At 43.8% G+C, this 12641-nt stretch overlaps 1 protein-coding gene across 2 annotated transcripts in view; it reads left to right on the forward strand.

The window, feature by feature from the left end:
* Window positions 1-12410, forward strand: part of LOC142764961 (uncharacterized) — a 38348-nt gene extending 25938 nt beyond the window's left edge. Inside the window, exons 1-4 of one of the 2 annotated variants that reach the window (XM_075865507.1) lie at window positions 4381-4687; window positions 6869-7108; window positions 9788-9895; window positions 12280-12410. In XM_075865507.1, the coding sequence (XP_075721622.1) occupies window positions 6905-7108; window positions 9788-9895; window positions 12280-12393 (426 nt within the window). In that variant the 5' untranslated portion in view covers window positions 4381-4687; window positions 6869-6904 and the 3' untranslated portion in view covers window positions 12394-12410. Of the gene's footprint in view, window positions 1-4380; window positions 4688-6868; window positions 7109-9787; window positions 9896-12279 lie in introns of those variants that run through there. The other variant, XM_075865506.1, reaches the window with a different exon arrangement.
* Window positions 12411-12641: the final 231 nt, after the last annotated feature.

Below are 12641 nucleotides of genomic sequence, written 5' to 3' on the forward strand. Positions count from 1 at the left end.
ACAAGCACGTATGAATTACCAACTTTACGCGATCCTTCTCACATGGATGTCTCGAGGACCGCCTGTAGACCGGTTGAAGTAATGAGGGACCTATTGCAGAGAGAAAGAAAAAAGTCACAGATTCACAGCAAAACGGAAGCAGTGGATGCGATAGCAACGAATTGGAATATACGGTGTAAGGCTGGCGCCAGCTCTTTTGGGTCCCTTCTCACGCAACTCTACAAAAAGCTGATGTAAGTGTCCCCTTCGGGGACACCTCTACACAGTCCCCTCGCGTTCAGAGCGCAGCACGTAGAAAAGTATATGGACAACTCACTGATGAATGCCGATATAATGAAAACAGGTAAAGTTCATCCTCTTTTCAAATCCGGCGATAAGCACTCTTTTTCCTATTATAGACCAATTTCATTAACCTCATACTCTTGTAAAATGCTTGAACACGTAATCTTTAAACATATCATGAACTTCCTCGAGCCTAATAACCTTCTGTCCAATTTTCAACATGGGTTTCGACGCGGGTTCAGCACGGTGACGCAACTTATTGCCTTTTCACATGACATTTCCATGAACCTTGACACAGGATATCAGATTGATGCCATCTTTATCAATTTTTCTAAAGCCTTTGACACTGTTATTCATTCAAAGCTCTTGCACAAATTAAATAAGATCCTCAATAACCCACAATTAGTTCACTGGATTTCTTGCTTTCTTTCGAACCGTTCTCAATTTGTGTGCTTTGATTCCGTTGCTTCTTCCCCGGCCAAAATGACTTCTGGTATTCCGCAGTGCTCAATCCTCGGGCCTTTGTTATTTTTGCTTTATGTTAATGACTTGCCTGATATTGTTCATTGTAAGATTCGTTTGTACGCTGATGATTGTGTTTTATATCATGTAATCCACTCGCCCAATGATCACATCCTTTTCAATGATTCATTTGCATCTTTCTGTAACTGGTGCCGTTCCTGGCAAATGAACATTAACTACAAAAAAACTGTGTTCATGTCCTTTACTAATAAATTAGTTTTTTTAGATTTCAACTACTCATTTATTGGACTGTCTTTGCTGAGAGTTTACCAATATAAATACCTTGGTGTGCTTTTCACTCCTAACCTGTCCTGGTCTCACCATATTGATTACATTACTTCTAAAGCACTAAAAAAACTTTGTTACCTCCGGCGTACACTATCTGCGGCCCCTAGCGATACAAAACTAACTGTGTACAAGACCATTATCCGCCCCGTGCTCGAATACGCGTCACCTGTATTGAACCCCTACAACCAGTGCGAAATAAAACAAATAGAATCGGTACAGAAAAAGGCCATTAGATTCATCTTCAGGCGTTGTGAATCTGCTTTTTCACTTACGTCAGCATTACCATCTTTGAACCTATCTCTACTTTCATCGCGAAGGAACATTGAGTCTCTCAAGTTATTACAATCTATAATTTATTCGACGTGCAAACTTTCAAAAGATCTCTACTTAACATGTTCCAGACCTTCTTTAACACGCCAATACTATCCTTTGAATATGGCACCATTCTACGCCCGTACTAACACGTTTAAATTTAGCTTCTTTCCACGAACTGTTGAGCTTTGGAATAACTTATCCAGTGACATACGTTCTTTGCCCTTAAATGAATTCTTGTTATCCATAAATACCCTTTGACAGTTTGTCTTTTTCCGTTTCACTGTTCACTGTATTTACTGTGTTCTCTTCCTTGCCACCATGTCTTCATTATGCCACCATGTGATGCCATATATTGCCACTTTGTATTTTGCTTTCCTTCGCAAAGTATTACACCATGTTTTGTACCGGCCTGTTACCCACTCCTGCCATAGCCCTTACGGGTTGCAGTATGTAAAAATAGATAAATAAATAAATAAAATGAGATAGCGCGAGCGCCAATGATGGCCGCTGCACCCTTAAAGTTCACAGTTGTAGCTCGAGCGAAACACCTCCTCCACCTTCGCATCTTTTTGTGCTCTCTCGTCGCTATACATCGACAGCAGGCCTTCCGAACGGGATGATGCTATCGAATGCGCCCTCCGAGCGACGGAGATGGGCCCGCTCGTTTGATGTTAGCTCAAGCCGCGTTCTTCGCGCCCAGCTAGTGCGCTATTGCCTGCGGGTATACGATGTGCGAGAATATTTTATCAATTTTAACTTCATACGGGGTATGACGGCAACGCCAACGGCAACAACCCATCGAGGTGCGCAATAAAAAACGGGGGTGGGGTGCTCTTAAGATAACACAACATGCTGCGTGGTATATATGTCTTTTATTTTTTTTCCTGGTAAATAGTTACCAAACTAAAGCTCCACGCCAACTCGATCTCAGAAGCCTGTGAATGAGTTCGGAGCTTTGAGGTCATATTCAGCTTATTTCTGGTCATATTTGATCTTCAATTATACAAGCCTAGAAAAAATTTGCTCAGCCACATATATCGTCGAATACTGCAACAAATTCTGTACAGCCATCTCATGAAGAAAGCGAAACATAGATCAGCTTCCCCATAATTTGAAAGTGTTATGCGGTGATGCATAGCAAGCTTCAGAAGACGTTGCTGTCACGGGATGTAGTGTGCCTCCAAAAAACGTGATATAACTTTAGTTTCTTTTTCTAGGGTGTTTTTCGTGCGTGATTTTTTTCTAGTGTGTGTTTTGGGATGAATTTGTGAAGCCCTTGGGGTCTCCGGAGCCCTGTTTGAGAGCCGCTGCTCTATTTCAACATGTGGGCAGAAGCCACGTCAAGCTACATCACTGTAGCTTTTTTGCTCCTGTCAAATAATTCGCTTCTTATTTCTACGAGTAAATGGTGTGAAGTAAACAATTTGATTTTGAAACGTCGATAGAATACTCCAAATGAAATTTCAAAGGTTGCCTCAACTTGGAATGTCAGCTTGTTTTACTTTTTCATCACTTCTTTTCCTCGTGCTCAAACAAGCCGGACTATCTTAAATTATATACCTTTGTTTTCAGGCATTTAGAGTGACGTAACAATCATTTAAATCTACAGTATAGCATGACGCAGACACTCAAACCCCTACAATTGATTTTCTGCTTGCTAAAGTATCTATTGGTTCAATAGATATTCTAGACTGAGGATGATGAATATTGTCCACTTTTTCATGAAGAGCATCGTCTTTCGTTATGGAGCACCACCAGTTGTCATAACTGACTGTGCAAAAGCTTTTACCACCCGGATGATATAAGACGTCTTGCATCTTAGTGGAACAGCTCGTCGAAAAACTACTGCATACCACCCACAAAGCAACTGCCTTACAGAGAGACTAAACAAGACGATCACCGATATGCTATCTATGTACGCCGTTCACCAAGGCCACAAAAACTGGAATAACATCCTCCCCTACGTCACTTTCGCTTGCAACACCCCTGTGCCAGAAACTCGTGGGTCCCCATCTTTCCGGTTGCTTCACGGCAGGGAAGTCACCACAATGCTGGATGTCGTGCTCCTACCAGACAGGCACCGCAGTAGCGTTGAGGCTCATCAGCCTAGCGGACGCATCTCGCAAGATTACAGTCGAGCGAACCAATAAGCTACAACACATCGACTCGCTGCTCGTCGCCGCGATGTTTCTTACCAACCCGGAGAACGAATATGGTTGTCGACTCCGATTTGACAACGGGGCTGGTAGGAAGAGTTGTTAAACCGATATTTTGGTCCGTATAGATTTCTACGTCGTCTCAGTGAAGTGAACTACGAAGTTCTTCACGAAGACACTGCTCGTCAACCCCACCGTACACAACAGGCAGACGTCGTCCATGTTTCAAGGATGAAACCATTTTCCCAACGCCAACTATTCGTCGAACTTCCTTATGAAACAATAGTCAGGGATCATCAACACCCCATGGTGTACGGGTTATTGCATGTTTTTTTTTCGTTTCGTAGTGTATGTTGCGACATCGAAACAATGTTCTTTGGTAAGAGGAGTAGAAGCAATACTTGCATAAGTTCTGCAAGTATTGCTTCTATTGATGTTGTGTGCGCCGCTGTTGAAAAGTGGACGAATACGAGCTTGCGGAAAAGACGACAAAGTCATATTCCTGGTGGTCAGTCCAGTCTGACGTCCTTGTGTGCTCTTAAAACAGGTTTCTGTTACCTTATAACGTGACAATAATATTTGCTATGAATTCCGAATCTTATGCATTACTTATCATAGCTATAGGAACTGAGATATAACCATACATCAGCATTGTCACACAATTAAAAATCTTTGGTGTCTATACGAATATAGTATAGATACACATCGATTCTCCAGAAGAAATTATAGCTATTACTTTCCTAAAAACTTAGAAATGTAGCGTTGCACTCTACGTCAGAGGAGAAAACTCTACGCAGGGACGCCACATGGTAAAGGCTGTATTATGAGTCTCGAACAGCTGCGCAAAACGTTTCATCTCGTTTAATGAAACCTACCGTTTCATATCTTTAAGAGAGTTGAGCTTGCGGTTAACATATGGCGAAATATACCAAACAAAATGAAACGTACGAATATGTTTCATTTCAGAGCAAACAAAACTCTCCCTGCTATGGTAATACTCGCTGCTGAGACACCTTATTATCCCGTTTGCTCGATTAGACGTCACAACCAACTCAGTGAGAAAACACCAAACAGCCTATGCACGAGTAAAAACACCGCTTCGAACGCCTGAGTTTACAAGGAGGGTAAGTCAGATTTTATTCTGACGGAGCAGACTGATTCAAAATGACGTAACTGTTGCGTGTTTCTGAAGCATACGCATCCTCTTGTTTTAAAATGGCATGACAACTGCTAGCAAAGCATAGTGGCATGGTATGCTGTTCTTGCAGGACCTTAAAACGACAGAGCTTAATTCTTCTTATGGAGCTTATAGGTGATTGAACTTTGTTTACCATTCAGTCAATAATAATATTGTTACCGATCTTTCAAATAAATCACGGCTTTTAAATGTGAAGCACTTCTTAGTGAACCGAAGACACAATGACATTTTCTATCGATCTATCTATCTATCTATCTATCTATCTATCTATCTATCTATCTATCTATCTATCTGTCTGTCTGTCTGTCTATCTATCTATCCACGTACGTCTGGATGCTCTCGTGGTCACCTCCGTAACTTGGTAGTTATCGAAATCAGCATGAAATGGTGCGCGCGTGTGACAAACATAGCTGATGGAGATGGCATGCATTGTTAAACAGAAAAGCAAGACAAATACCATGGCTTAAATTATCCTAACACATGCCAGCCCACATTTTCTGCCAGTCAATCCCACGGCACCAAATAAACCCGAATTCGCTCCAGGCAATCTCGTATAATTTCGCAATAACCACTTCAGAATTATGGTGCGTTTCAAATTTCAGATCACTTATTCGCCTACCTATAGTGGCTTGCATAATTACATGACAAACTACGATACCCGGGCTTTGAAATGACGTTCACGGCGAGTAGAAAAAGCACTCGCACTCATCTATTTTTTCTACGGGGTCACGTTCCTCGGCCGTCCCGATTAGCGGCTGCATGAACAATAATTACGATCCTCCAGCATTTCTCTTCCATCTAAATGCCACCACCGTGACCAGCATCAAGCCCAAGGCCTTCGGGCCAGCAGCCCATCACCAAAGCCACTGATCCACAACAGTGAACGAGCACTTCTTTTTTTTTTATATCCCGAAAATTGCTAAGTTATTTTGTACAAAAGGAGGGAATCGTGAGGGCTCGTTTGTTTGTTGGATGCAAACTCTAATGAAACAAAACATTCATAAAAGCCAAGGAAGGTGTACGGCACGTTTATGACACTGTTTCAACTTTACCGAAGCAAGTAAGATACATCTGCGAAGAAACCAAAGTGGACCGAAAAACAACTTGCCGCCGTCATGGACCGAGCCTTTCAGTGGAAACTTGAATAGTTTGTGCCACTCACGCTCAATTGGAAGTCGAGCCCGAGATAGTGGAAAACCTTCGCGTGCTCACCTGCGCTTACCTTTATGCGGCATCATTGAGCTATGCGTTTTGTCATTTTCCACCCTAAGGGATCGCTATATACTTTCTCTGCTCTTGTACTTTTTCGAGCGCGCTGGAACCGCCTAAAAAGCTACTAGTTGAACACATCCATGTGTTGCATTAAACATTCGCTAAAACGTATGCCGCCAAGCGTGCTTTCGCGGTCAACTCAGTGCACTCTAACGTTAATGTCAATGGCCACGAGTCATTGCTTTAGAAAGCGTTCAAGCCCCACTGTATTCATGTATGGCCGTCTCAATTTCGAACCCATGCGTTCGGTTGGACCTTCGACACACTGCACACCACGACCTGTACATTCTCGGAATTTTTAGGGGCGAAGCTCCTGAGAGTCGAACCTTGTCTGCCGTCGTCCTTTGATGACGATGACGATGAACAATAAGCTTGTCCCAGATCACACTTTCTCTTTCTGTCATCACGGCACAGCACATGCAAGGTGCGCCCACGATACGTCATGACGATGACGATGAAGCACTCTCTATTTCATTATGCCATTCATCATTCTGCTTTGAGGTATCCTCTATACATCTGTAAGGCATCTGTGAGGCTATAGTGGGTAATGAGGGACGCCCTAGTGGAGTGCTCCAGAAATTTCGCGCCATATTCTGCTCTTTAAAGTTCCCACAGATATACAAACACAGGCATATATAGCATTTCGCTTGCTTTAAAATGCAGCTGCCGCGTCCACACTTCGATCCTACCACCTCCGAGGCGGGTCACTCAAGTGTCTTCGATGTCTTGTCTTTCGTTCTTGTAGCTTGCACGTAACAAGCAGAGCTATATAGTGAACAAATAGAACACAGCAGCTCGAGAAGCTTTTACTACATTTCAATGGTTTTGCTTTTAGGCTGTGCGCTACGCTGGAATAGTCAGTGGCCGCGAGATGGTGGTGACGCTAACGACGTTGGCCGTGGTGTATTGGACTCTGCCTTGCTCGCCCGCTGAAAACGCCACGAATTCTTCGTGGAAGACGATGGACCCCAAGGACAATGCAACGGTGTTGATAGCGCAACAGGCGATGGATTTCATGAGCAACGAGGGCCTTGAGTACTACTATGTCTTGAATGTGCTGAGCGCGAAATATATGGTGAGCTTTTGCTTCTCCTATTTTAGTATCCGATCACGGATACTGTGCCATGGGCCCTATCTATTTCAAAAAGAAGCGGTAACTACACTTTCGATTGTGCACCACTTAGTATATTTATTTTTAAATTTAACTATTCCTTTGTGACGTGACGTCTTAGTGCTGCTCAGCAAACAGTGAACTCGCATTAAATATCGCATAAATCACGAATGCCAATTTTGGCCAGAAAAGTGTCGCAAACGTCATCGCAAGAAACATCACCGGGCAAACAAAAGAAAATTGAGAAAATTATTTGCACAGAATTACCACAACTGTGATATGCCCATATATTGACCACCCTTTTTACGCATTCACAGCCGTCTTATTTCAGCACAAAATGAAAACACGCTATGACTGGGAGATTCGTCAATCGCACCGGATCCACAAGTTGAAAGTGAGTTTGGTGACATAATTGAAAGCACAGGTCAAGTTTTATGACTGCATTGACCCGTAATTGACTGACCGACTGAGTCATCAATGTCCAGAACGCTTCCATCGTTATTCAACAGAACCTTTCAACCTCCACAGCCATATTCCAGCAGAAACTGTGGAGTTCACTCAGACTCTTTCATGAAATATAATATTGCTCTTGGGGCTGGCTGAGACTCAGGTTCATCAAAATGTTTCTCGAGCGGACTCTCTCGAATTCAGGTTCACTAATATTTTTCTCAGCCAGACTCACTCGGACTCAGACTCATCAAAACGTTACTCAGTTCAACTCGCTCAGACTCACAGCTCCGCCTGAGACTGAGTGAGCCGGGGTGAGCTGACTCATGAGTTAGTTTGCCGGCCTATGTCCACACCAAACGCATATGTTCAGACGGGTCCACAGTTAAAAGGAACACCTGCATGCACAGCATGTTGGGATTCCGCCATCTTGCTTGAATTTGCATTGCAAACATACTTGCTTAGATTTGCGTAGAACTACTGGTGGCAGACAATTCAAACTCCTCTTGAGAGACTATAGTTTCATGCGTGAAGATTATTTTTACCCCCACTTGTTATTCAAGGGCCCGCAACATGAATGGTGTTTGTTTTAGTGTACACTTTAACAGTGAACTGTACTGTACATAAAACCGACCAAGTATACGACACGTGGTGCACTTCCAACTTTTTCAAGTCCTGGCTTTGTTACTGGGACGGGACTGAAGAAACAGATCGAAGGTAACTTTTTGTTTTACTTCTACTTTGCGTCATTCGGTATACTTAAATTTATGTCTATTTTCCATTTCTTTTTTTTTAATGTTCAATAATACACTTTGAGCATCGGTGTGCATGGTCCTCTTTTGCAAGTGATGTAATTGCTTCCTGCTACGCCATTGGATGTGCCTCGGTTTTCCGGTATACCTGTTATTCTGAGGTAATAATTTATGCCACAAAAAAATGGACACTTAGTATCCACCAAGGAACGACGAGAACACATATGAGCAATTTTAATGCGTGAGTGTGAAGAAATGCCCGACATCAGTGGCGTCGACCCGACGAAAACACAGAATAAATGTCAGGGCTCCAGCTGGAATCGAGCCAAAGCATTCTGCGTGGCCATGAAGCATTCTACCGCAGAGCTACGCCAGGTCTCGAAACTACTTTTCAAATCAACGCTAATCTTCGTGAAACGTCATAAGTGGTTGCAGGGCTGCCTGTTCAATTTTATAAACATATGTACTCCTTTGATACAGCCGTCACGTCGGGTTAACGTCAGTGGGGGTTAGGTGTCATGCGCTGAAGTTGATATATGTAACAGTGTCCAGGGCCCAGCTTCCTCCCGAGCATCGGTGCTTCATATCAGCTTCTGGAGTTGCTAATACGCATGTTCCCGTTGGGATCGTTGCGATTATGAGAGACGCCGTAGTGGAGGGCTCCGGAAATTTCGACCACCTGGGGTTTTTTAACGCGCACCTGAATCTGCGCACACGGGCCTACAACATTCCCGCCTCCATCAGAAGTACAGCCACCGCAGCCGGGATTCGATCCTGTGACCTGCGGGTCAGCAGCCGAGTACGTTAGCCACTAGACTACCGTGGCAGGGCTTGGACGTTTGCTCAAATTATACTTCCCTTCCTTGTTTTCTTCTTTTTTTCCTGGTTGTCGTATATAAATGCATTGCGGGATGAATATACCTTCAGTTGATGGTCTACGCTTGTCCTTGTTTCTTTCCCGTACGTGTTTTCTACCACGTAGTATACTTATATCATGTATCACCATTTGGCCCAACCATCCACTTTGATTGGCCCACTATTGGCCGAGATGTCGCGGGACGACGTCATAATGTGATGTGACGTAATGACGTCGTCACAAAATATGGCGATCTGCACGTAATGGCGACGTCATCATGTGATAATTTTTTACACCACTCACGTTGACACAGCCGATGAAAGATGCCGAGGTGAGGCGCCGGCTAATTTTCATGTTTGATGAGGCATAAGGCGTTCGGCTAAATAATACTAATAACAATCGACTGTCAAGGAGATGGCTTCAACTTCCGGCTCGCTGGGTTGGGCATATGCGTAAGGAATGCATGTGGCTTTTCCTCTAGACATGGCGTGACGTGGGTACACTAGAGCGAAGCGTCTGCTAGTCTAAATATGCCCAGCATATTCTGCATCCTTGGGCTCACGCTAATTATTCTTTTGAATTTGGCAGGAAGACGGAAAAAAGAAGACCTACAATATGACGTACACGTACGTGACGGCGTACTGTTCGACGTATAAGCCGTTCGTCAGGGACAAATGTCAACCGACAGAAAAGCTGGTATGCCGAATTCTTGAGCACGTCAGCTAACATTTTATTTTTTTTATTTTTTAGTGGAAGCCAAAAGAAGGAACCGAGAGGCAAATAGGTTTACAGCACACCCGTACGCGATATCAGAGCGTATATGGAAACTGTATAAGGTATTCATAATTTATAGGTTGCAGCTAATAAAACGAGGACAGATCACTATGTGCTTTCGTTCAATTGGTGGTTTTCTTAGTGATGTATTATCAGCAACTCGCCTTTAATAATAATGTTTTCTTATAATGGTCCCAAAGTGTATGACTGAGGCCTATAAAATCGACTAATACTGCGTAAAATATGAATAGGCCACCGAGCGCATTGTGGTCAGACCAGATCATTGAGCCCGTCATAAGTGGGCTTATGCTGCTTTTATTTGTAATAGGTTTCGCTGTGCTCCTGTACTAATAGTATCATCAGTTGTTACCAACATCTGCACGGTAGCAAGTAAAGAGGCGGCAACGACAATGACTTCGGGGCGTACCGAGTGATGCCTGCGGATTTACTTTATCCCAAGCCTAAAGCACCCACAGCCTTATCGCCGGTTAGAGTATTTCTGCCCATTTGCACAGCTACTAGCGAAAGAAAGTTTGGGAACCAATAGGTGCCACCAAATGCGTTTTCTTTTTTTCATCTGAATCGCGTTGTTGGAAATTAAGTAGTCCAGCCTAGGAGCGTAAGTACAGTAAACAAATTGAGGCTTCTCTACACTATGGGGCCGTTCTAAATTTTGTTGTTCACTGATACCATGGCCCTCGAGCTTTTTTTCTCGGGCCACTGTATCCCGAGGTGCCCTTCCAGCCCGGAAAATAATTCCAAAATCATTTCTTCCTGTCTCCTGCTCCAAAGCGGGAACAAGAGGCGACGCAAAAAGTTCAATATTCGGCAAAACTTGTTGCTAGGTGAGTTAGTTCTTACTTGGCAAGAAAAGATCCCCCATAGCCGCCATGTAGCTCAAGCGTCCCCGCCCCCTCCCGAGCGGCATAAGCCTCGCCGTGCCGTAGCACAACTGCGAGGAGCACTCGTACCTTTAACCCGGAGGTATCGGGCGAGGGGTGCACCACTTAATAAGTGAGCCAATCTCCGGTACAACATCCCTCTGCCTTTAAATCCGGTGGCCTCCGGCCGGCACCGGGACGGTTTCGAACCCGGCACCTTCCACATTGGAAGCAGACGCTCGACCTTTATGCTACCTCTGTAGTGGCAAGAAAAGATGGCTGTGCCCCAACATCAAAACAACACCGTGTCGTCCGTGTCTTCAGAGTCCTTAGTTTGTGCAGAGCCATCTTTTCTTCCAATGTTCGGAAGTGCTGGTGCACTTCAGGAAGACCATGCCGGAGCTGTTCACGCCGTGGACATTGCCACATTAGCCTGGCTTCACCAAAGCGCCTTCAGTTGCTACAAAGAGACGACGATGAGACGTAAAGACACTGGGGCTTGCTGGACAATTTTGTTTCGCTTAGGCGACCCCACTGGCGCATCCCACCGCCCGAATTTGTAGCTCCGGTTGTAGCTCAGTGATGGGAGGCTGCCATGCGCAGCTCCCATCACTCCTGACGTTCTCACTCTTGCCACGCGGGCTTAGTCTTGCAATTTATAAAGTTGTGGTTGCAGTGAGAAGTTGTTTCGCCATGCTCTATAGGAAAGAGAACTAAAGGGGTCGTGACTAAAGTCGTTTGAAGCCTGTGTCACGAAACATAGTACGTGTAAACAGTCACTCGAAAGAAATATAAATACGCGCATTCAAAGCTGGCTTTAATAATGTCACTTCATGAAGCTGCCGTGCACCTATTTATTTTTATTGTTTATTTTATTTATAAAATGCTACGGACACTCAGTTCAAGGAAGAGGGCTATAAAAATAGAACAGCAGTAAACACGTTTAGTAAAAGATTAGCAATAACAAGGAAATCAAAAACAATGCTACAGAAATGAAGCCTACATGTCCGCCATAACGCTATAAAACCAGTAGACAATAATGAGGATCATGATGTCGATTCGATTAAGCGATTCAATTCGATTATAGTGCGAGGAGAAAAAAATAATTCCTAAATATGTTCATTCTCCTAAAGTAAGGTATTAATGCATCTTGTCTACAGTGACGTGTGGTCACTGTAGAGGCCATAGACATATAGAGGCCACAGACATATAGAGGAGTCTAGTGGTGAATTGATCGTGTAAAGCAGTTTAGGAAATTACACTTTCTGTATCTGTGCGTTCAACTCCATTGGTTCTATGTGGTTAGACGCCTTACATAAGTTCTCGATTTTATTGCTGTTAGCAGGAGTCTGAGACGATGCATCGTTTCTTGCATAACCACTCAGTGAGGTGTCTGTTCTTCTCTTTTTTTTTCCTTTTTGCCAGCCCAGCGACCAGTGCACCGCCGTTTTATCAACCCAGAGCGATGTTCAATTCACACAAGTGCTCGCCATGGAATGCCACGAAGTAGAACCTCACGACAGCATTGCTCAAATATAGGCGGTACATAAACAGTACTTCCTGTGTCACACTCCACTCAATCAATTCGGAAAACGCACGCTTTCTGGCATCAGTAGAGATCATATTCTCAATAAACCTAACATTGTTAACACCAATCGTGTGGTCGCAGTGCCCCACAAGCATTATTTATGGAATGATGAGCCTGTTGGTCACATTCTTCAAATTCAGTTAAAGGTTGTGTGGAAAATAGCATTAACGATTCTATCAATTCATCGCGCCACATGACG

The sequence above is a fragment of the Rhipicephalus microplus genome, chromosome 6 (assembly GCF_043290135.1).
Source record: "Rhipicephalus microplus isolate Deutch F79 chromosome 6, USDA_Rmic, whole genome shotgun sequence".
NCBI lineage: Eukaryota > Metazoa > Arthropoda > Arachnida > Ixodida > Ixodidae > Rhipicephalus > Rhipicephalus microplus.